Source organism: Varanus komodoensis, unplaced genomic scaffold, assembly GCF_004798865.1.
Source record: "Varanus komodoensis strain SLA01 unplaced genomic scaffold, ASM479886v1 scaffold101, whole genome shotgun sequence".
NCBI classification, from domain to species: domain Eukaryota; kingdom Metazoa; phylum Chordata; class Lepidosauria; order Squamata; family Varanidae; genus Varanus; species Varanus komodoensis.
Genome location: NW_025335275.1, coordinates 139,880 through 164,338, shown reverse-complemented (window position 1 = coordinate 164,338; position 24,459 = coordinate 139,880). Strand labels below are relative to the sequence as shown.

At 42.9% G+C, this 24,459-nt stretch overlaps 1 protein-coding gene across 4 annotated transcripts in view; it reads left to right on the top strand.

Moving 5' to 3' along the window:
• The window catches only part of KRI1 (KRI1 homolog), a 36,106-nt gene extending 12,410 nt beyond the window's left edge, over window positions 1-23,696 (top strand). Inside the window, exons 5-19 of one of the 4 annotated variants that reach the window (XM_044419273.1) lie at window positions 2,511-2,562; window positions 3,317-3,351; window positions 5,764-5,935; window positions 7,046-7,123; window positions 7,814-7,941; window positions 16,121-16,241; window positions 16,408-16,503; window positions 16,641-16,811; window positions 17,783-17,858; window positions 18,127-18,239; window positions 18,948-19,089; window positions 19,477-19,607; window positions 19,702-19,766; window positions 20,450-20,545; window positions 21,636-23,696. In XM_044419273.1, the coding sequence (XP_044275208.1) occupies window positions 2,511-2,562; window positions 3,317-3,351; window positions 5,764-5,935; window positions 7,046-7,123; window positions 7,814-7,941; window positions 16,121-16,241; window positions 16,408-16,503; window positions 16,641-16,811; window positions 17,783-17,858; window positions 18,127-18,239; window positions 18,948-19,089; window positions 19,477-19,607; window positions 19,702-19,766; window positions 20,450-20,545; window positions 21,636-22,068 (1,909 nt within the window). In that variant the 3' untranslated portion in view covers window positions 22,069-23,696. The remainder of the gene's footprint in view (window positions 1-2,510; window positions 2,563-3,316; window positions 3,352-5,763; window positions 5,936-7,045; window positions 7,124-7,813; window positions 7,942-16,120; window positions 16,242-16,407; window positions 16,504-16,640; window positions 16,812-17,782; window positions 17,859-18,126; window positions 18,240-18,947; window positions 19,090-19,476; window positions 19,608-19,701; window positions 19,767-20,449; window positions 20,546-21,635) is intronic. The other 3 variants (XM_044419274.1, XM_044419275.1, XM_044419276.1) reach the window with 3 other exon arrangements.
• The last annotated feature ends 763 nt before the right edge of the window (window positions 23,697-24,459 follow it).

Here is a 24,459-nt window from a genome sequence, read left to right as displayed (position 1 = left end):
CTCTACATTAAGAAAACTAAGATCATGGCATCCGGTCCTCTCACTTCCTGGCAAATAGATGGGGAAGAAATGGAGGTAGTGACAGATTTTATTTTCCTGGGCTCCAAGATCACTGCAAATGGTGAGTGCAGCCAAGAAATTAAAAGACGCTTGCTCCTGGGGAGGAAAGCTGTGGCATATCTAGACAGCATATGAAAAAGCAGAGCCATCACCCTGCCAACAAAAGTGCATATAGTCAAGGCTATGGTTTTCCCAGTTGCAATGTATGGCGGTGAAAGCTGGACCATAAGGAAGGCCGAGCACTGGAGGAGACTCCTGCGAGCCCCTTGGACCGCAAGGCGATCAAACCGGTCAGTCCAAGAGGAGATCAACCCTGACTGCTCTTTAGAAGGCCAGATCCTGAAGATGAAACTCAAATACTTTGGCCACCTAATGAGAAGGAAGGAGTCCCTGGAGAAGAGCCTAATGCTGGGAACAATAGATGGCAAAAGAAGAAGGGGACAACAGAGAATGAGGTGGCTAGATGGGGGTCACTGGGGCAGTTGGCGTGAGCTTAAGTGGACTCTGGGGGATGGTGGAGGACAGGAGGGGCTGGAGGAATGTTGTCCATGGGGTCTCAATGGGTCAGACATGACTTCGCAACTAACAACAACAACAAGCATTTAATTCGAGTTGATGCATGATGATTCCTACTACCTGTCAGCACTTGATATATAACATGCAGTAGTGATTAGTATGTGATAGTAGCTTAACAGATGTTATGCTTGAGTTTCCTTTTCCTGGTCAGTTTTGGAATCTTCACTTTTGGATCCTCTCCCTGGGTGGACTGCATTGTGCTCTTGCCATACCAAAGTAGATAATGCTCTCCCTCCCATTGTAGCAGCTAGAGAGCTGTGGTGTATGCATACATGTCAATTGCAGTTTAAAGTATTAACATTATAGAGAAACACAGAAATTAAAATTGTCAAGAAAATGATTGTTTGACAGACTTGGAGCAGCTTGTAAGTCTCAGGGCGTGGTGGCCATTCTCTGCTTTGCAGGCTAAATATAAACTATCAGCTACAGCTGCATGGATATATATGCAGTTTATTAGAATCTAGGTTTGGTCCTGCTGCTTTTACATCTCCAGGTCTAACCATGTTAGTGGAAGTTCTGATGGAGACTGAAAAAATTACATCATTATAATGAATGTAATTATAATGAATGTTCCTACGTATTTAATATTGGAGAATCAATATGACATGCAGGGTCTCAGGCAAGAATGGGATAGTGAACTAGAACACCCCATATTGCCCAGCCAGTAAAGTGCCTCATTATTATCTATTTCACAAGGGAGTGTGTATATCAGGTTATGTTTAATTCAGCATAAATTGATGTTTTCAGTAAGTGGATGCAATATCTCTTTAATAATGGTTTAATTAAATTGGCAAGCTGCTGAGGATGCAATGCTGCTAATGCTTCTCTTTTGGCAATGCTGAATGGCAGCTTTCTTTTGGAAGGAGGTAATAATTCAGATAAACTGTATGATAGAAAGTTCTTTAGTGTTCAAGGATATACGTGTTCTTTTGGATTACCTACCCATCTATTGGAATATAATACAAAGTCAACATAAATGGATTTTCCATGCTCTTGACAATTAAGATTAATATTACAACATTGGATGAATAAATAGCCACTGGTTATTTTTATTCGATTTATATCCTGCTTCTTTCTTAACAAAGAACTCACAGTGGCTTACACAATTCTCTCCCTGCTGCAAACAGGAGATACACAGTAGATGGAGCTTTTAATGAACATCCTCTTTTGAAGGAGTAGCCTTTAGGCATAACTTACAAATGGATAAATATGTGGATTTTTGGAGTGCCTTTGTCAACGTACGTGCATCATTATTGTCATCATGTACTAGCATACAGGGATGCACAGTGTAACCAGTGCTATAGATCTTTTTCTTCCCTTAAGTAGTGTTCAGATCTCCTGTTGTTTTTATTTTTATAATGCTGTTTGACTGTTTTTGTGTTGCAGTTAAAAAAATAATGCTTGAGGCATGTCAGAATGAAAATGTTTGGAGTGTTCAAAATGCAAAAGTTGTCATTGCAAAACTTTTCAGATGTCAAACATTTGTAGATACTTGTCTGGGCTCTATTCATCATATACTCTCAGTCACTGTCACCACTGTAGATAAACTGGGTTATCTTTTCTGTGCTTGGCTTGTGCAGTGGCCTGGATTTTACAGATCAGGAGGACACTTGCTCAGTGTTTTGGCAACTGCTAAGTATGTACACACTAGGCTAACGAGAGGGTGAAGCGCTTCAGCTTCTGTCTCTGTACAATTCCCATACTTGGACTCAATTATGGGAACACTTTATCAGCTGTGGGAGGGCTAAGTTACAGGTTCAGCTAAGCTGGATAGATTTTGTACCCTTTCGACCAGGAATAAAGCACTACATTTCCAGATTTCCTGTTTGGGGTGGCAAGAAATCTCTCAGCTCAGTAACCCTCTTTCTTTACAGCAAGTATGAGGATGAAGAGGATGAGGAAGGAGTGGCAGACACAAATCAAAAGGTGAGACTGGGAAACACATGAGTAAGGGTCACCATATGAGGACCCTCTCCCTATCTGGGGACGCTCTCTGCTAGAGAACATGTTGGTTTTGGTCAAGGGGATCCCAGCTCTTCAGAGGGATGGGAAGAAAGGGTGGGTAACACACAGTCTTCTCAAACCTGCAGTGTGAGGACTGGGACGTGGGTGGCTACCAGGGGTGGGCAGAAAGCCAGGATCAGGGTGCTGGTATGAGGCATGTCACCACAGGTTTGTAGGGTCAAAGCCTGGCAGTGTTGCAAAATCAGAAACAAGGCAGCAGGCAGTCTGGTATAGTCAGAGAGGGCACCAGAGAGAGACAGAGAGCAGTCCAGAAACAGTCCAGGGGCCCTGTGCTGGGGGAACACTCAGGTAAAGGTGGCCAGGGTTGAGGAGGAATGCCATGGGGACAGACATGACCAGGCTGGAGCACTGTACAAGTGAGGAGTGAGGCATGGAGATGCAGGAGCCAGAGCGCAAGGCGTCATAGGGACAGCTTGCATTGCTGTGGCTGAGAGCAGCAGTGGAAAGAGACCTTTTGTGTTGGTTTCCAGCTGCACTGCAAAATGGAAAGTGCCTGTGATGGTTCTGCAGGCACTTGCAGGGTCAGTCTGGCCCTGGTACCGGAGTGCAAGAGATCACTTTGGGAAGCAAGACACCTCATCAACTTGCTTGAATGTGGCATGTGACATAGCTCTTTCCTTGTATTAATCTTCTCTTCTCTCCCATGATTTCATAGAGCTATGTGGAAGAACAGAGGCAACTCAAGCAGAGGTGAGTGAAGAAATGGGAGATGGTTGGGAGGCAGAAGCTTCAACAGGACAGGTCTGTGTTATCCTGCCCCTCTCACTTGGTCTTTGCATGCAGTGCCTCTTCCCTTTCTAGTTAATTTCTGAAAAGAGAGGAGTTACCAGGAACCATCCCTTCCTGGATGCTGCTCTTCAAAATACTGTATCTAATGGAGTAGAGTGTTGCTATTTCATGAGGAAGGAAAACTGTGTCTCATGTTTAGAACTTGCCATTTCCACTCTTTGAGCACCGAGAAGAGATTCTGGGTCCCAGGCCTGGCCGAGTCTGAGTCCAGTTTCATTCCTTCTTTTGAACTGGGTTTTTCCCAAGTACTTTCCCCCTGGAATGTGTGTTGATCAGTATAAAATACTCCATCCTCAGTACAGGACTTTGCTAGCATTTTGCCTCTGGTTGGCCTATGGCAGTTTGGGGTCAGCTGTTAGGAGAGCTCATGATAATGATTGCCCCAGCCTTCCATCGGTTCTTCTTTGTGGTCTCTGTGCATCACACATGTTGTTGTTGATGTTATTCCATTTCTGTATCACAGCTGAAGCTCTCTGGGCTGTTTATAACAAATAAAACTATGTTTTCAGATGATTTGTTGGAGGATGTTACCACTTGCAAAGCACTCGACACACTTAAGAGAATTTTAATGTGCATACAGGAAAGTATAAATTGAATAATAGTTCTGCTGTTAATAAGAGTTACTACAAACATCTGTATTTGAACCGTTCATAGCTCATTAATGTGTGGCAAAGCTGTACATGCCATGGAACACCTGAAGGGTGCCCCACATGCAAGAACCTTTGACATTCAGCAAGTAGTAGGGTAAAAACAAGATATGTGAGCAAAACCAAACCAGCTGAGTGCTGGCTTTATCTGCAAATGAGGAAAGTACCTATGGGCTCTGTGTCTGAGCACTGCCTGTTGTTGGGAAGATTTATTAGCTAAGAACATTTTGGTAGGAATCCCTACCCCCGTTGAGCTTCCAGTACAAAAGCGGAGGAATCCCACCCATTCCTTCAGTTCTTCAACTGACTGCCTTTATCGGTACCTCAGGAAGTTTGTCCTTGTTCTGTCCTCTTCAGCTTTGAATGTTTTTCCTTCTTTCTTATTACTGTAGATCCCATCTGTCTCACTTCAACTTTATAATCTTCAACTACCTCTATTGCTCTCAACTGTGCCTGATTGTTCCCTACTTTCCAGAAAAAAAGCCTTTAAAACCCCCCTCTTGCCTTTCCTATGCTATTCCAACCCCACATGCCCCCCCCCCATTTCCAAATTACTAGTAGCATCAAAGGCAACATTTTGGCAAAGGCATGAGATGTGGTAGCAATCCTACATCAACAGGCAGGCATTCTCTTTGCTTATTTTGTCTTGTTTAGTCAACCAGTGCCCTCGCTGTATGACTTTCACCAAGCAAACCAGGAAGCACCATGTGGAACTCTGGAGCAAGCCTCTCCAGGCAGTCAGTGCCTTCACACTGCTGGAGCCTACTCACTCTGCTTCAGTGGAAGCCCCTTTCTCTCCGTAGTCTGCACTGTTTCGGCCACAAACTAGGGAGATCCCTGCATCTTAAGGAAACCAAGGCACAAGGTGGCCAAAATAGTGAACCCCTCCAATGCTAAACATAACAAGCATTCTACGGGGCAATGCTTAGGTTGCACTGAGAACAAGCCACAGGCTGAACCCACTCCATTGGCACCACTGGGACTGACACCCAAGCCCATTTCAGTCTCAGTCACAGAAGGGAAAATCTGGACCTCCCCACCTCCCTTATGAGCTCTGTCTTCTGCTGGTACTCCTTCTAGCCAACCAGCCTGTGAGTTTCTCATGTAGCAACCCACCACCAAAGGATCCAAGTTCTCAAGAGACCACTCCCAGTTGCCAGTCTTTGATTGGGACAGACAGTCTGCCTACTGTTGGACACATTGTGCAGAGCAGACATGTGATCAACACTGTCCATGTTTGTCCATCACTGTCAGCTTGATGTGAGAGCCAAAGAGTGCTCCTTTGGTCAGACTGTGTTGCCATCTAGTCTCCTGTAGTGACACCTCCCACCTCCTCTAATGGATGGTATGCTTGCTAGTTACCCATATGTATGATGCACAGATGGCCACTTGAAGAATTTATTTATTTTTATTTTTATTTATTAAAACATTTTTATGCCGCCCCATTCGCCGAAGCCTCGGGGCAGCTCACAATAGTTATAATATAAATTAAAAATATAAATATTAAATTAAAATACCACAATACACAGTATTAAATTAAAATACACAGTGACAGTTACAGGTACGCAACCTAACTTTCCTTGTAGCCATTAAACCCTGTTCCAAATCATGGATCTAAACCTTTAAGCTACAGACACTCTTGGATTTGCCCTTGTCTTTTGTGCAGTTTCCAGAAGTTTGTGGCAGACAGTGATGATGATGATGATGATGATGATGATGATGATGATGATGGCGCTGAAAAAAAGGGCAAAAGCGACAGTTCATCAGCCCTGCTGCAGAAACGGGTCAAAAGCAAGGAAGAGAAAGTAGGGCATGTGGGCGTGTGCATGTGGGGGGAGGTAGGTTTGGGATTTTTCTTTTGGGTCCTCTAACCAAGGACACACTTGGAAATACAGCTGTTTAAAAGTGTGGGGAGGAAGTGTGGGAAGCCCAGCATCTTTCCTTCATGAATCTGGAGTGCAAAAGATCACTTCAGGTAACAATATATTTCATCATCATCTTTGACTATGGAATGTTAACATACTTCATTCCTTCCTGATTCAAGTATGATAGATGCCCTTGTAGCACAAGTAGCTTGTTCACAATACAGCATAGAGACGACCATTAAAGCAGTCTAAGAGCATGTGTATTCTTCTTCACAAGGACATTCACGCAACAGTTGTACTTGTTTCCCTGGAGACCCTCAGATCCAAGTTTGAGCAGCACCCAGTCATTCTATAAACTGGTACTGTCTCATTTTCGATGACTCAGATTAAGTTGGGCAACTTAATCTAACCTGGAGAGCCAGTTTGGATGTCTTGCTCTATTGATTCTGTTGGAGATGGGGTGTATTGGCAAAAGAGAGGGAATAAATATTTCAACAGCAAATAAATAGTTACTTGCCTCCAAGGAGGGCTTTGAAATGTACTGAAATATTCTAGTAAAAGTAGCTGCCAGTCGAAAGTGTTGGTTTTCACCTTTTAAACCCTTAAGTGGTTTGCAAACAAATTACTTAAGTATTGCTTTTGCTTATATCAGCCTAGCTGCACTTTGAAGATCAGCAAGACAAACCCTTCTCATTTGTCTGCCTGTGAGGGCTGTTAAGTGGGCAAGTACACACACGAGGGTCTTTTCTGCAGCAGTTCCAGGCCTTTGGAATGCGTTGCTATCAAGAGTCTGACAGGCCCCATCACTGTAGACTTTTAAGAAAGTCCTGAAGATTTACTTACCCTGATCCTTATGTCAGACAGCAATTGTGTTGTAGGTTCTGCCTTCTGCTATGGTTTGTTGCTTTTTGGAACATTTGCTGTTTTTATTACCAAATATTTATTGTACAGGTTGTATTCTTGTATGCCACCTTGGGAGAACTCCTGTCCCAAAAGACATCCTAGAAGTAATTTAAATGAAAATACTAGTTAAGTTGTTGGAGTGGGTATTATCTCTGTTCTGTCTGCCCATCTTTTTTGCAGGAATGTGAGGAGGCCAACTATATCAGTTGGTTGAAAGGTCAGGAGAAGTCACAAGTAGGGGAGGTACTTCAAGACCTGGTGAGTCATGGCCTGGGGACATCCTGCTGTGGATGGCTGCAGAGTGGGCTCCAGTGGTTGGCAGCCAGATGTGGCTGTTGGGACCATAGCTGTCTCCTGGCAAATGAAAAGACATCTTGCCCCTAGACGAGTTTCTTGTAACTGGCTTCAGAGGTTAGTGCCACTTACAGAAATACATGAGGGCTTACACAATCCTATGGAATCTCCTAGGTTAGTCTACATGTTTCCTTTGGGAGCAGACATGAGCAAGGGGAAGACATGGCCTGTTACTTCTGCGCTGTTTGTTACAGTGGCATCTGGTTATTCTAATTTTCAACTGTTGCAGTAAAGTCATGGGATAGAAATGCTCCTCTTGAAACGGGTGATACTGATTTTGAGTAGTTAAATTTCCAACAAGGGCAACTCTGTTAGCTTGTAGCTAAACTAAAGACAGCTAAAAGACAATTTTCAGGATTTACATATGTTTCTCTATCTTCCCTCATCCTCTATATCTTGCTATGTTAAGATGAAATGGCCATTGATGGGAGTTCTTCTGGATCATTCTTACGCATTGTCTTTCAAGATAATGTTAAAACCATCTTTCTGTGTGAATCTTGGTGTTGGTGATCTTAACTCAGAAATTCAGTCTGGCAATTTTATTTTGGGTTTTGGGTTTCATCTGTGGCTTTTTCACATGAATTCTTTCTTTAGGCACCTCTTAAAGAATACTGGAATGACCCAAAACTAGATGATGGAGAACGGTTCCTGCGAGATTACATACTAAACAAGCGGTACAAGGAGGCAGATGATAGGGAGGAGGAGGAGGAGGAAGAGGAAGGGTGAGTGCTGATGGACTTCCAAGGCTCTTGAGAATAGCATACAACCTCCCCTGATTTTTTTTTCTCCCCACAGCTGGAAAGGAGGGGGAAAAAATAAGAGTTTTCCCTCCCCCCCCCCATCCATTGGTGGCATGTACTCTTGGGTGCATGGTCAAATGCAGTTATTCAGCAGGGGTGGGCAACCTTTTTTCTGATGAGGGTGGCGTTCCCTTGAGGATAATCTGTCAGGGACCGCGTGTCAGTGGTGGACAAAGCCAGAGCCAAGAGTGGGTGAGTCATCCCTTTTCTCTTTCCATCATCTTTTCCCTCTTTGCTCTTTTTTTTCCTGCCCACATTTGTTTTGTCATTTGTCATTTGTCATCAAGGCATTGCCAACTTATGACAACCTTCTGAATGAGTGCCCTCAAAAATGTCCAGTCCTTAGTAGTCCTGCGCAGCTCTTGTAAGTGCAAGGTTGTGGCTTTATGGACTCTGTTTGTCTCATAACTGATCCTCCTCCTCCACCTTTTCTTTTCCTTTTTTCTTCTGCATTGTTGTCTTCACCAGTGAGCCTCACCTTCTCATGGTGTGCCCAAAATAAGGCAATTTCAAGTTTTGTCATTTTTGCTTCCAGGGATTTGATCTAGACCCACATGCATCCACAGTGATTGGGAATACAATAGTGTGGATGATCTTGGTTTCCAGTAAAACATCCTTACTGAAAACCAATTTTTATCTTTTCTGGTTCCTTCATTGCTGTCCTTCCAAGTCTGAGTTTCCGTCTAATTTCTTGGCAGCAGTCCTTCTTTGAATTGACTAAGCCAAGGTATTGCAACATCCTTCACAATTCCAGTTTCTCTATTGTTGGCATGCAATTTGTGTATTTCTTCTTAAAGTCATAATCTTTTGTGAGCCGAGGCTATGTAGCAAGGGGACGGCATATAAAACCTTTAAATCAATCAATCAATCAATCAATCTTTGCTTTCTTAACGTCCAGCAGCAGTCCTGTTTTTGCATTTTCTTCTTTCACTTTCATCAGGAACTATTTGGGTTCATTGCTGGTTTTTGCCAGGAATACACAGCCAGTGTGGCATGGTGGTTAGTGTTGGATTAGGGACCAAGGATATTCAGATTCTAATCTCACTTGGCCATGAAACCCACTGGGTGACTTTAGGCAAGACATTCATTCTCAGCCTAACCTATATCAGAGTTGTTGTTATGAGGATAAGCAGTAGTTGTGTGCAGCAGGACTAAGCTGCATTGGGTTCTTTTTTTTTTTTTTTTGCAGTACTTTTTTATTAAATTTTAAAACAGTACTAAAAACATCAGTCATCACAAACATCGGAACTACTGAGTCAGCCCCTTACTACATATCTTTTAACATGCTGTAATCATATTCAGATCCATTTATGGAATCTTAAAAAACATTTTTAGATCTAAACCAAGTCCCGTTTCTCCAGCCAATAAAAAAAAAAGTTCCAAATTTGATAGAAGTCACTATCTTCTTTCTCCTTCTGCGGTAAGATCAGTCCATCCATTTCTCTGATAAAAGTCAATATCTTCTTTCTTCTTCGATAGTAGCTTCAGTCTAACCAACTCTACACAATTCCAGATCTTTTCATTTTTCTAATATTAAACAAATAAACTCCTCATTATGGTAGTTACAAATACAATCAAATACATTTTTTGCTTACTAGTATTCCAGTCTAATATCCACTAAAAAGGAAAGTGAAAGAGAAGAAAAGTTTCAAGCTTAAAAAAGAACTAAAGACTTTTAACCCAATTTATGTTCACATGTCTAACATCCATTTAGCATCTTTAAGGATATCTTATCTAATCTATTTAACGGCAACAATTATCTATGATATCTTTTAAACAAATTTTCTTTAAGCTAATTTATTAAAGTTTCATCTAGCTTACACTTAATCACATACAATTAACTCCTCATAAGAGTCCAGCTCCTTACAATCTTTAATATATCTCACTTGTAAAAAGAAATCTATTTAGTACAGCTCCTCCTACTCCCATAATAGTCATTTTCTAGTATAGCAATTCAAAGACAAAAGAGTCATGCAACTTAGCTTTTGATCATTCATTTTTAAGATAAAAAAGAAAAAAAAAGAAAAAAAATCTCATTTTCCCTTATATCACCCACAAAGGAGAGAGAGAGAGAAAAGGGGGGGGGGACTCCACTCCTATTCTTCTCCTTCTTAGTTCAGTTTAAATCTTACCCTTATAATCTCTTCATAATCCAACACATTTAAATGTAGAAAAGCTTCCACAGTTAAAATCATATACCTTAGCCTTTCCATACCACAATAAACATGCCAACCCATTTATACCATTCCTTTTTAAGATTTCTTTTTTACACCTCTTCCAAACCGCTTTTGTTTTAATAGGGTTTGTTGAAAATCAGTATTTTTAAACTTTACATCTCCAGCCCATCTTTCTCCCCTTGGTGTTATTTGTTTAAAATTAACCCACTTCAAAGTCTGTATTTCAATCTTCACTATTTCTTGCTTTATCTTCAGTGATTGTAGCATTTGTTGTAGGTCAATATTTATTCCCAATGGCTGTGTTTTTTGCTGCAAATCAACCTTCACTGTTTCTTCTTTCTCAGAATCAATTTTAGTTAATTCAGGATCCATCCATCCTTCAAAAAAAAAATTCCTTCCTTTAGTGGCCAAATTTGTTTCTTTTTATCCACAGTTTCAAATTTTTCATATACTTGTTGCATTTCTTGTATATTCTGTTCAGTTTTGGATTCTACGTCAATCACCATCTCCTTAAAAGAAGCATCAAGCTTATCAAAGCGCTTTTTTTGTACAATTGAGAAGATTTCCTGTTGTCTCAACATCACCTCTTGGGATATTTGTAAAATTGTTAAAGATTCTTGTATTTCCAAAAAAAAACCTTTCAGCTCTTCCATCATTACAATAATTTCAATAGCCGCAAAAGTGGCAGCCAAGATCAGTTCCACTTTTCTTTTCTCTAGATCACTAGTGGTCAGAAGGTTGGCAAGTTGCCAAATATTTTGCCAGAGGTCCCAGAAACGCAGGAGAGGAAATGGAGATTCTTATATCCTTCCTCCTTTCTCCCTTTTCTCTCTTCTTTTAAATGCCAATTAACAACAGATATAGTTTTTCCACAAGTAGTATTGCAAAAGGAAAATAGTAATGCTCACCCAAACAGTCATCACATTAAAGAAGAAAGCATCCGACAATATGAAAAATATCCTGATGAGTGTCCAGTTGATCTCAGCAGAAGTCCAAACAGATATCCAACTATCATGTACTTGCACCTTAAAAATTTAAACTAATTTTATACCCTTAGAGAGATTAGAGGAAAAAGTCTTTTTCTTTGGCTTCAACTTGGACAAAAGTCTCAGCTCTCTCTCATCTCAGTCGCCGCCTAAACATCCAGAGGGTTTTTCTTTTCTTAATGCCAAATTATAAACAAATGCAGCTTTTCCACGGGTAATATTGTGAAAGAAGTAAAAAATATTTACTCAGCAGTTCCAATGCTTATCTAGCTAATAAAAATCCGAAGCTAATCTTTTAAGACGTCGAGAACTTGAAGGGGCTGAAACCACCCCCTGTGTTACTCGGTTGAGAAGTACCTGAATTGCTCTCAGCAGATATGAGATTGCCATCTCACATCAAGCCAAAAGCATGCCCAGGCAATCTATCTTCACCCCGACAGGGCTTAGATGAGTCTCCTACGACTCGCTGCCGAGTAATACCGGTGTGATAAACGAACTCCGTTAATCACATCCGTCTTGTTCCGACGCCATCTTGGAATCACTGCATTGGGTTCTTCATAAGAGGAATTCATATATCAATTATTGATGTTTCTTCTACCGATTTTCATTCCTCCTTCCTCTGAGCCTAACCCAGCTTCCTTATGTTTTATGCTATCCCGGCTAGGGAGATAAAGTGTACATTTACGTTATATCTTTGCCTATAGGAAGTCATTCTGTTTCTCCATATTCTGTTCTAATAATGCCTTCTTGTCCCCAGTACAGGTTACACATCATTGCAATTGTGTTCCGAGCCCACCCATTTCTTTCAGAATTTTCCATCGCTTCTTTTAATGCACACAAAGGTTTTCCTATAGTTTCTAAAGCATATCATCTTCTGAAATTTGCTGGTGCTCTCCAATAGCCAGCATTTATTTGTGATAGGATCTCCAATGCCTCTTCCTTTTCAGACTCCAGCTTGAATGACAGGCATTTTTTTCCTTCTGTATGGGGTAAAATTCATTGTTGCAACACCTTGAGTATCCCTTACATGGAAAATCAGTGCAGTGGTCCTGCAGTTGCTGCACTCTTTTGCATCTCCTTTCTTGGGGATTGGAATGCATATCAAACATTTCTAGTCTGTGGGTCATTGTTCTGTTTTCCAGATTTGTTGGAAATCTGATGAAGATTTGGACTGATTCAGTCCCTGCTGATTGGAATAGTTCTACTGGTACTCTGTCTACTCCAGAGGCTTTCTTCCTTCCAACTGTTTTCAGAGCAACTTTCTCTGCACCTTCTAATATTGCAGCTTCTTCCTCATAGGATTCTTTCGTGAAGGAGCCTGACATCCTTTCATCTCTTCTGTACAGTTCTTCCATATATTGTTTTCACCTTCTCCTTATTTTATCCTGGCAAGATGTTATGTTTCCTCATTGTTCTTTCAGGATTCCTAATTCAGGTTTGAATTTCCCTTTGATTGCTTGGATCTTCTGGGAAAGGTCTCCTGTTTTTCCTCTTGTACTGTTCTCTTCTATCTCTTTGTATTTTCTGTTGCAGTAGCTGTTTTATCTCTACATGATAGTCACTGAAAAGTTGCATTCAGGATTCTGTCCCTATTTCTGTTCTTTTGCTTCTCAGCTGTCCTTCCGAAATTTTGAGTGTTTCTTCTGTCCTCAGTCTAGGATTTTTCTTTCTTTTTGCATCCTTCGCTGATGATGTCTCTGGTTTCAGTCCAAAGTTCTTCTGGTTTATTCAGTTAAGCTCAGTAATGTAAATCTGTTCTTTCTGTTGATTTTCAGTTCCTCAGCAATGTTATTGCATTTTGGCACAATGATTCTGTTTGTGATCTTTTAAAGGTATACTCTGATATTTCATATTCATAGTTACTGGTCACTACTATAATCTACTCCTGGTCTTGTTTTGGCAGCTAGAATGCAGTTTCTCCATCTCCTGTTTCCAATTATGTAGTCTATTTGGTTCCTCTATTGGCTGTCTAGTGATATCCATGCACACAGTCATCTGGTTGGTTGCCTGAAGTATGCATTTGCAATAAACCAATGACTGGCTTCACAGAATTTTGTGAGTCATTTCCCTACTTTGTTTCTGACATGTAGGACAAATTCTTTGACAGCATTGGATTCTGCTTTGTTTCCTACTTTTTCATTCCAGTGATTATCAGCATGCCTTGTTTTGGTGTTTTGTCAAATTTCCCTTGGGTGCTTGCATAGCATTTTCTATTTCTCCTTCAGCATTTTTTTGTTGGAGCGTAGATCTGAATGATGGTTATGTTGCGTGGTTTTCTGAGAATTCTCATCACTCAGACTTTGTATGATAGCCCCTACTGCCTCGAGTACATCTTGCCTAAGTATTAGAGCCACTCCATTTCTTCTGAGTTGTCATTTCTACAGGAAAGCACAGGTTGTCTGACTGTTCCATTTGAAATGTTTAACTGTTCTATTTCTTGCTTCCTCATTTCCAGTTTTCCTTGACTACTTCTTCTAACATTCCATGCTTCAATTGTATATGTTGTACACTGTTGGGCTCTCCTTTCATATTTGTGCATGTCAACCACTAGATTTCCTTTTGGCTTTGATCTAGTTATGCCATGTGCAACATCACTATTTGTACTTGCCCTTTGCTTTTCCTCAGTAGCTGGTTGAATGCTTTCTGACCTGGTACTTTCATTCTGTTACACTATCACTTGTTTCATTTTGGGCTGTTTCGTCCTAGCATTTGTAAGAGAAGAATATTCAGAAGATGTTTGCTATCACCTTCTCCTGCATGTTTACTAACTAGAGTTAGTGTGAGTTTCACAGCTGTTGTCAATAAAAATCCTCTGCCGGTGTTACTTTCAGATGTTTCTCTGCCCCATCACCATTAGAGATTAACATTTTCGTCTGCTGATGCAGCCATTCCTCCCTGGATGGATCCTGGTCTACTCTCTCAGCGTTGACCATTCCGCCTTGGGAGACCCTGCTAGGAGACCAGATTAGTGACAGGGGCTGGCCTTCTGGCAGCATTGCTTTTCATTTCTCTGAGTATCTCACTCTTCTTCACTTTGCTAAGGGAGGCATCCAAGAAGGTGTCTGCCCACCAAGTTTCCAGAAAGTTCAGCTTGCTCTTTTCAGACATCTGAACTAAACATATTTAGCAGGCCTTTGAAATTAAACGGGGGCTGCAGGTTGGGATGAATGCTTCACAAGTTGTCATCTCCTGACATACAGGATGACTTAGTCTTTGAACATTCCTCAGTATCCTTTTCAAGATACATCGGAGTAATCTTATTGTTGCCCTAATAATTGGTAGGGCTAGTTGTTCAAAGTAATTTCTTTATAAAGTTAACTCATGGCAGTGGATACTTTCAGGGTTGCTGGGAATGGTTCCATATGCCAAGCTGATTACATGAAGTCCTTTTTCCTAAAATTGCACTGATTCTTACCAAATTGCACTGCAATTTTTCCTAAAATTGCACTGATTCTTCAGCACGCAGAAGAGTGTGCAGTTTTGACATGTTTGCAGTTATGAAGTGGGCTTCAGTGGAGATGAAATCCAGAGAGTGGGGATAGTTTTTCTTCATCTTGGATTAGATGGGCTGAAACTTGCCTCACCTTGCCCTGTCCATGTTTGATGACATTTGGTCTGTTCATCTAGCCTCTGCTGTAGACCTTTTGCCCTCACAGTCTCTCTGACCTTTCCTAATAGATCTGCAGTCACTTTGCAGGCAGCCAGATGTTGACATGATCCAGTGGTCCTTTTGAGGATGAAAAGGTTCCTACTTTTCACCTAAAAGGCCTGAACATGTTTTTGAGCTGCTAAGGTAATAGAAGACATATTTTGATACCACAAATGCGAAAGCCAATATGAGGAACTTTTCAATTTTTTCCAGTTTCCTGCCAAACTTTAAGGAACTCCTTTATGAAACTGTAACATCTTCAACAGTATTTCTTGTTTATCCTGCTCAACCTGATGTTGTATCAGATTGAAACTCCCATCATTCCCAGCTGGCATTGCTGTTCAATGCATCTAGAAGACTTCAAGTTCGGTATTGCTGCTTTAGTTTTTGACACTGAAATCGGATAACCTCAGGAATTCGTGGTTGAGAATAAGGGTGGTATAAATTGGCCATCATTGTTCTCAGTTTATCAGCCTCGCAAAGAAGCCAAAACCTGCTTTGGTGCCTTCTCTGTTCCTTCTTCACTCATCGCCGTTTTACATTCAGTACCTGTTGACTGCTCAAGAATTTTTTTTCCTGGCATGGCCAATCAGAGCAGGAGCTGCAGTGGAGGCAATGGGGTATTGTTGGGGACAAGGACAAAGCCAGGTGGAATGCTTAGCTGGGGCCCACAGCCATTTGGAATATGAAACATCCTCCACATGGATGGCTTCAGAACTTCTCAATTGGTTGAGAAACTGAGGAGTTTTGGGATACACCAATGCACTGTCCGATGGATTAGGGCATAGCTGATGGACCGAAAGCAGAGGGTAATCATTAGTGGGGAATCATCAGGATGGTGGCCAGTGACAATTGGGGTCCCCCAGGGCTCTGTCCTGGGGCTGATCCTGTTTAATTTTTTTATCAACGACATGGAAGATATCTAATAACTCTAATATGGCTAGAGTTGAGGGCATGATGGAGGGATTTCACAAAGGTGGCAGGTGAATGCTTCCCCGCCCTGGGAAGGCTCAGATCCCTGAGTCTGGGCAAAGACAGTTTTGACAAGGTATCAGTTTGTATGGTCTTGCTCAGACAAAAATCATCCCACATCTACTTCAGCTCTAGCAAATGAACTGGCTACGATTTTGGCCTACCTTCTGTGAAAGTCGCACATGGTCCCAGGATGTGGCCATTTCCACTTCTGCAGTGGATACTGTTGAGTTCTGCCCAAGAGCAAATGCTGTGGCACCTTTCATGTTCTCTTGCCTTACTTGTCACTCATTCTGCTCTGTGCTGCCTCCCCCCAGGCTACCTGAGGCACAACTGAATGTGTCAGACTCATCAGATGAGGGCGAGCTGTTCCTAAAGAAGCAGGAGGATTTTGAGAGGAAATACAACTTCCGCTTTGAGGAGCCTGAAGCTGAACGGGTGAGGGCAGCATCCCTTGCCTGGATGGGTCTCTGTTCAGTGCTCCTCTGTGAGGAGACTGGAGGGAGACATTCTGGAGATCCCTTCCCCAGTTTTGTCTGAAGAAGGTGGTTATCAGAGGAATGTCCCAGTCCATCTTCTCCTTCCTCCATCCTCTGCCTGCCAGGTGAATAGCTATCCCCGCATCATTGCAACTTCAGTGCGCCGGAAGGATGAGCACCGCAAAGAGAAGCGCCAGGAGACCCGGGAGCGCAAGAGGAAAGTGAGTTCTGGCAAGGAGAGAGTGACTGATGGGCTTGGCTCTCTCTGGCTGGGTGACGAGGCTTAGCATGATGCAGGCTGCCGGGGTTGCCAGGCAAAGGTCTCTCCCTGAATATTGTGCTTTGCCTGTCTTAAAAGGAGAAGGAGCGTAAGCAGGAGGAGCTGAAGCAGTTGAAGAACCTGAAACGCCGGGAGATCCTGGAGCGACTTGCAAAGCTTCATGAGGTCACTGGCAGTACAACCAGTATCTTCCAGGAGAAGGATCTTGAAGGGGATTTTGATCCCTCCCATCATGACCAGCTTATGGAGGTGAGTGCCTGTTTCCAGGCTGATTACAGATCTCTTGGCAATCAGAGACCTCCCTAATGTAAATAGTGGCATGATTCTGTTATGTAGCATTTCAAAATGTCCAGAATGTTTCCCATACACCAGCCCAGTATTTGTTTTGATACTGGGCAAGGAAGAAGAGGCTGAAATGGACAGAATAGGGGCTTGCCCCAGGCCACCTAGAGAATTAATGGCAAATCTGAGATTTGAAGGGAGGATTTGTGGTTTAAAGTTCAGTTTCTAGCTGAACGAGCTCTGGAATCATTGTCCACGGGGCAGACTGAGGGCTCTGAGCTTACCTCATCTGTCATGGAAGCTGGGAGATGCTTGTACAGTGTGGGGGAACAGCTTCCAGTTTTCATGATTTGCACTCTCAGCTTTGGTGGGAGGACCAAATTTCTCTCTAAAGACATAGTCAAGTGGCATGTGGCTGCATGTGGGGAGAATGAGAGTCTACTGATCTCTGTGGGGATATGTGGGGTAGAGATTCATTTGAAAGCAAGGGCAACATTGCATTCATTGTACCTCTGAATAATATCGATGGCAACACTCCTTTTGTAAAATTGCAAGAGTATCTGCTGTATTCAACTCAGCATGTCTTACTATTCACAGTCAAGGCAGGTGGTAGGGACCTGAGATTATTATCCTACTATTCTCCTTGTTTGCTCTGGTCTTCTTCCAGTACAAGTCTAGGGAGCTGATTGGGCGGAGGGGTTATTTAACGTTCTAAATTAATAATAACAATTACGTAAATCAGGTTAAATAACCTAGTATGTTGTCATTATAGTTGTTGAGAGAGACTTGATTCTGAATAAAATTAAACTGGAGCTTCTTTAAGTTTTCCAGAATCAGATAACTTCATCTACTCTGTAATATAGCAACTTCTGAGATAGTCCATTGGTTCTGAGGACGTGGAACTCTTCCAGTTTTACTGCTGTATTCCTTTCTTCCAGAAATTCTTTGGGGATGAGTACTATGGAGTTGATGAGGAAGAGAAACCGCAGTTTGAGACAGAGGAAGGAATTGATGGTATGTTGGGAGGTCTTTGAGCAAAGGCAATCCTCTGTAAAACCAATATGTTAGAGTGGGTAGCTTTACAAGGCAAGTTTCTGGAAGTTGTGCTTCATTCTAGAATTAGGTATGCCAAATATGAGTTTCCTTTATATCCCAAGCTTGAGTGAGGGGATCCTAGCCTGTCACCTGCTATATCCGCATGGGCTGAGTGAGGGCCATCAAAAATAGGACCCAGAGGATAGTGGCTTGGAAAGTAAAAATTATCTTTCTATCCCTTATCCAGATGAATGGAATTGGGACAAGTGGACAGGCAGGCAAGAAGCTGAAGCAGAAGCTGACACATGGCTGCAGCAGGAGGAAGAGTACCAGCCACACTGTGATGATCCTGACTTCATAGTAGGTTTGTTGTATGTCTTGACCAGCTGTCCCATTCCCCTGGTGTCCTTAGGGAGTGCCAGCAAGAGGAGCGCTTGCCTCACTGTCACTTCTGCCAAGGCTGTGACAGGAAGAATAAATGTTAGCTCCAAGAAAACCATATTTTGCAGTCAGGGCCATGCACATTTTAACCAGTACATTGTCCAAAGATTTGACTTGGCAAAAACTGTGGCATTTAACAAAGGACAGAGATGAGTGAAGTTATGGGGAAAGATGCAGGTTCTGTCCTAAACCACAGATAATCTTTCACAAGGGGCCTGCCAACTTCGACATCAAGTCTGTTGTATGTAGTTGCATTCTTTGCTCCCTGAGAGTTGGAAACTTTTTCAACCTTTACAGGAGTGATACACATTAATTTCTTAGGACTTACTTACAGATAAATTGACCCTTTCTGGGATGCAACTGTAGCAGTGGTAAAGTATTGCAACAGCTGTTCTGTATGTTAAAAGGGCTAAATGAAGACAAGAAATGTCCATGCAGATTTCTGTTTGCAGCCTTAGTTTGCTATGGACAGCAGCTCATACATTTGCAAACTTTGCTGTGTTCTTGTCTGAGCTTGTCTGTCACGCTTTCACATGAATGTGTGGGGAAGGAATTTGCTCTACTCTCCTATCTGGTTTTATGGTAATGTTGCTCATTTCTGCTCCCCTCTACATGCCATGCCTTCAGATGGATGCCGATTATGACCCTACCCAGCAACCTGGCCCTTTGAAAAAGAAGCGGAAGCTGGAAGCTCCCCTTCTCGGCAAGAAGAAACGCAAGTCACATTTTGCAGAGAGCATTGGTCACAAAAAAGAACCTTTTAATCCTGGTAAGGAAGTCAGATGCTAGGTAATTTTAGAGAACTTTCTCTGGATCAAGGGACGGCAACAACTTGTGAGGACTGTGGAATCTGAGAAGGGAACTCCCTTTGGAAATAGATGCTTCAGTGCAGTGACAGAAGTGAAGTGTTTTTCTATTGCCAGCCCAGGTCAAGTAGAGCCCATGCAAAACCCACAAATGAGATACGTATGCAGTAGCGTAGTCCCACTCATATGGAGGTAGCCATCATAACCAGTAGCCATTGATATCCTCCTCTATACCTTTAAGCAAATTCCATAGTTTAAAGGATGGAGTCAGCGAAAGCCTGGGCATAATTCAGCTTCCACCTGTGGTGAAAGCCATCTTGCCAAGCCATGTTTCCTTGTGGTCTTTGCAGAGACAAAGACATTTGAGCAGTACCTGGATGAGGTCTACAACCTGCATTATGAGGATCTGATAGGAGACCTGCCCTGTCGTTTCAAGTACCGCACTGTGGTCCCTTGCAGCTATGGACTCTCTACCGAGGAGGTAACATTTCCCTCTCACCAGAATGAGTGCTCCAGACCACTGATGTTGTGGAGCTCATAGAAGCATCCGAAACTGACAATCTGTTCCCCTCCAGATTTTGACAGCCGATGACAAGGAGCTGAATCGTTGGTGTTCTCTGCGGAAAACCTGCATGTACAGGTGGGTGGCAAGAATGGTAAGGAGGTTGCTCTTTCAGGTGGCTGCATTGTAAATGAGTAGCCAACGCTTGCAATAAAACTACGGCTCCTGCAGTGCCACAATGAACCCTGGCATGGGGGTTGGTCCTTCCAGGTTCTTGTACGACTCTGGGCACACTGAGAGTTGGCCACTTTTTCTGAAAGAATTGCAAGATTCTCTGGCAAGGACTGGGGGATGAAAAGCACATATTTTAGGGTAGAAACAAGGCATACAACCCACTCCAGAGCTTGATTACAAAGTCTTTTCAGGACCTCACTTGTGGGTCTGAGCCTTCACTAGATTTTACCCACTTTTACCCACTTGCTTACAGGTTGTCTTCAATAGTGTGAACTCAAAGCCAGCATAGAAGGGCTTTTCAGTGGCTTTCTTTTTTTGTTAAATGAAAGCAGGTGATGATGTTCAGGCTTGCTTCTCAAAGCGAATTGGGGAAAAAAATCTCAAAATTGTATTTCTATGAAATGGCAAATTCACCGTTTTAAGTTGGGAGAGGATCTGTTCTGGGTCTGTGTCCTGGTACTTCATGAACGAGGCTTCAAAAAGCCTCCCTTCCTGCCACTTTGTTATCCCTCTTGTCCTAAAAAAAAAACTGGGTAGGTTTGGGTAATGGGACAGTCTTAGGAACTGACAGGATGTCTTCTGTACAGGTCCGAGAAGGAGGAGCTGCAGGACAAGGCTGTCTATGAACAGAAAAGCCAAAATGTCTGGAAGAAGAAACAGATTTTCAGATCCCTTCAGGCCGAGTATGTACTCTGAAAGATGGTGGGCTTTATTCCAGCAGTTGGTATGGCAAGCCTGGTTGTGTCCCTGGAAATGCAAATCACTGGACTAAACAGTGGGAACAGGCAATATGAGTGCCTCCACACTGCCGCAAATGCTGAACATTATGAGAAACAAAGAGGTGCCCCATGCCATTGGTTCTTTTGCTGAATGGCTTATTCAAGCAGTCAAGAAGACTTGGATGGCTGGGTCAGGCCACATGTCGTAGTGGGGAGTAAATAAAATCAGACTCCTCTGAAAGAGGGTAATTCCTCAATCTAAATACAGTGGTACCTCGGCTCACAAATGCCTCAGTTCATGACCAAATCGGGTCGCAAACCAAAATTTAAGAAAAAATTTTACTCAGGTCGCGAACTCTGCATCAGGTGCTGATCATGCTCGTGCCCATCTCCCCCCGAGTGCACCCGCGATTGCACCCATCTGTGGCCGCAGTCGCGGTAGTGCTCATGCAGGGAACACTGGCGTGATTGCGGTCGTGCTGCGGGGAGGGGGTGGAGATGGCCACAATCTTTGTTGTTCTTTGTCACTTTGCTTCAAATTTTTGTGATTAAAAAAAAAAAATAGTTACAGATCGGATTAACCTTATTTACATTGAACCTTATGGGGAGATTTGACTTGGCTCGCAACCAATTTGGGTCGTGACCAGAGTTGTGGAACAGATTAAGTTCATGAGCCAAGGTAGCACTTATAGCAAAGGGATGGCCACCCTGTGGCCTTTAGCTATATATATGGGGAGAGCATATATAGAATAGAATAAAGAATGTATTTTATATTGAACACTGGCATCTCCTCCTGCCATCTTGGGCAGTTGCTGCCTGCTTTAGCTCACTTTCTCTTGAATGGACACAGAAAAGGAAGCAGTAGAATTTGGAGGTCATACTCGCTGGGTACTCCTTTCTTGGCTCTCCTCTGAAATCTGGCTATTGATTCTGAGCAGGGGCTGTATCTACAATCCCAGTGGCTCTGTCCATTCTACTGCATCTTTTGCTCTGTGGTGCAATAGCAGCCCCTGAGATCCACATTATTTGATTTTCCCACTTGTTTTCCTTGCAGGATGGAGGAAGATGATGTCAAGAAACCTCAGGGCAAGAAAGGAAAGAAGGCCAGGGCGAAAGCCAAGCATAAGGAACTGCCTTCTGAAGAGATGCGGATAGCTAGCCCTGGATGTGAGGAGAAGGGACTCTTGCTTCCCAAGGAAGCCAATGGCCTCAAGTCAGTGCCAGCCACAAAAAGGAAGTCAGAGGCTGCTGCCTTAGAAGGTCCTTGCACAGCCCACCCGTCTGTTCAGAAAAGAAAGAAGAGAGGCAGAAAGGGGCTGGTGCTGAGCACCAAGGTGCGGGTGGGGAGCTTTGAGTTCAGCCGCCAGCGGCTCCAAGCCTACAGTCTCAATCCCAAGCGTCTGCATTACCGCCAGCTGCTTCGTGAGAAGCGGAAGAAGCAGTCGGAGAGCCCCAAAGAAACTTCCCAGGACAGGACGGCAAAATAGTTCAGGCCTGATGAACTGCTGCTTCCTTGGCCTTATAGTACAGCCCCACTGAGCTGCACAAGGCAACGTTGATAACTGCCTCCTTTCCCCCAGCTGGGAATTGTTGATACCGTGTTTCCCCGAAAATAAAACCTAACCAGAAAATAAGCCCTAGCATGATTTTTCAGGATGCTCGTAATATAAGCCCTACCCCAAAAATAAGCCCTAGTTAAGATCGTCAGCCTTGTGTGGACAGGGAAACATGGTAGCCCGTCCATTGCAGCGCATGATAGACATATTGAATGATAAAATAATGATGTTAATATACAATTAAATATAAATAAATAATATTATTGACATTAATACTTAAAATAAATGATAATATACATTTTAATTATTTGTAAATACCGAAGCGGGTGCCTTTGGACGAGAGGTAAAGGCCTGTGTAAACAGATGTGGGATTTATTGCCGAATGACCAGTCAGAGTACAGATATAAGGCATGAATAACATCAATACATCCTGTGTTGTAATGGACATACTTAATGCATGGATGCAAAATGCAAGATGGGTGCAAAAAGAAAGAGGTGTTCCATTGAGTACAAGAAAGGAATCATGGAGGACTCTTGGGGCAAGAATTTCATGGCTTTTGTAAGAAAAAATAAGATATCTCCTGAAAATAAGTCTTTCGGAGCAAAAATTAATATAAGACTCGGTCTTATTTTCAGGGAAACACTGTAGCTACAAACAGTTGTCCCTAGATGACACTCTAGTTTGTTTCCTATGTTGCAAGCTCTGTGTCACTTTTCTCCCATGGAATATGAACAAGTCAACTTGTTTATGGAATGATTCAGATACATCCCACATTTACTTCTCTTTGCAAAAGGGCTTTTTGTCTGTCTGCTAAGCCTTTGAGTAACAGGCAGCCCACCACGCTGGCTGCACCCACACTGGCCTTTCCTGTAAATGCCATCATTGACTTCTTGCCCAGTATCCATCCGCATTGTCATCGCTTTGTATTCCATGGCCCTCTGTGTTGCCTTCCACATATTTCACATCTGATTTGTTGTGGGGGGAGGGTTACAATAAAATGCCTTTGCAGCCCCCTCTTATCCTGTGGAGACTGGCAAATACTCAGGCTTCTGCAGCGCTTCTACACCTTTGACAAAGAATGTGCTCCTTCCAGGCTCACTTCCAGGATAAGTGGTGTGTGGCCTGTTACTTGTCCTTGCTCACTTAACTGTTCCACTGCCAGTCTCCGCTTCCATGGGAGTGTGATGCCACTTTGTAAATGGCAACATACAAAGCTGAGAGAACACGAGAGACATTGACAACTGAAGCAGCCTGTTGCTAAACCCCCAGTTGTGTTCCTCAGGAGGCACTAACAGTAGATTCTTGTTACAAGTTCTGGGAATTATTTGTAAGTCAATGGAAGAGGATCCAGGCTATGAAGGAAGGGCATTCTGTACAGTACTACATTATATGCAAAAGCGACAATCCTAGGCAACTTTGGACAGAAAAATGACCAACATGCCCCTGCCAGGTTTGTCCTCTGTCTTAATCTTTGAATGCTGGAATATTCTCAAGATATTCCCTACCTGTGTATCATCACACAACTTCGTTGCAAATTAAAGCAATCAAAATCTGTCTAGCCTGCTGTGTGAAGTAGACTCCATGAAATCACAGACTGGTTCCCTAAGTCCACCCCATTTCTTACAGGCCATAGAAGGCAGCCTTTGCCTTCTCAAGTGACCTTGAGGACACTAAGCAGCTTGATCAGGGTATTAAAATAGCTTTGGGATCTGTAATCCTGAAGTGGGTGATCACTTTGCTGGTGGAAATCTGATGTGTGCTCATCTCCACAATGCTAAAATGGAGGGAGGGAATTACCAGCTGGGTGGTACCAGTTTGTCCCTTGCAAACTCATCTTGGGTTGGGGCCTATCTTGCATGGTTTGCCCTGGACTAAAATGTGTGTTCAGGCCCAGATTGGGCAACTTGGTAGCTCTTGGATTTCACAAGCAGTCCTAGAGCTGGAGATTGGCCACTCCTGCCTAGATACACAAGAGTGTGTTACAATCATAGAAACAAAGAGTCTGAAAGGGCCTCTCAGACCATTTAGACTGACCCTCAGCTCCAGCCAGCTCCACTCATGCAATCCCCAACATGTGGTTGTCCAGTCTTTCCTTGAATACCCTCACTGATAGGGGCTCAACCACCTCCCTTGGAAGCCATTCCATATCCTAGCGGTCCTAACCATCAGGAAGTACTCCAATAACCATCCTGAAGCCTGGTTAGGGTTGAACCCTGATGCCTGATTCCTTGAGCTTTGCCCCATTGGAACATGTCCTGACCTCCACTGCAGGGAAGAACAGCTCACAGCCCTCCTCCACATGACATCCCTTCACATAGCTT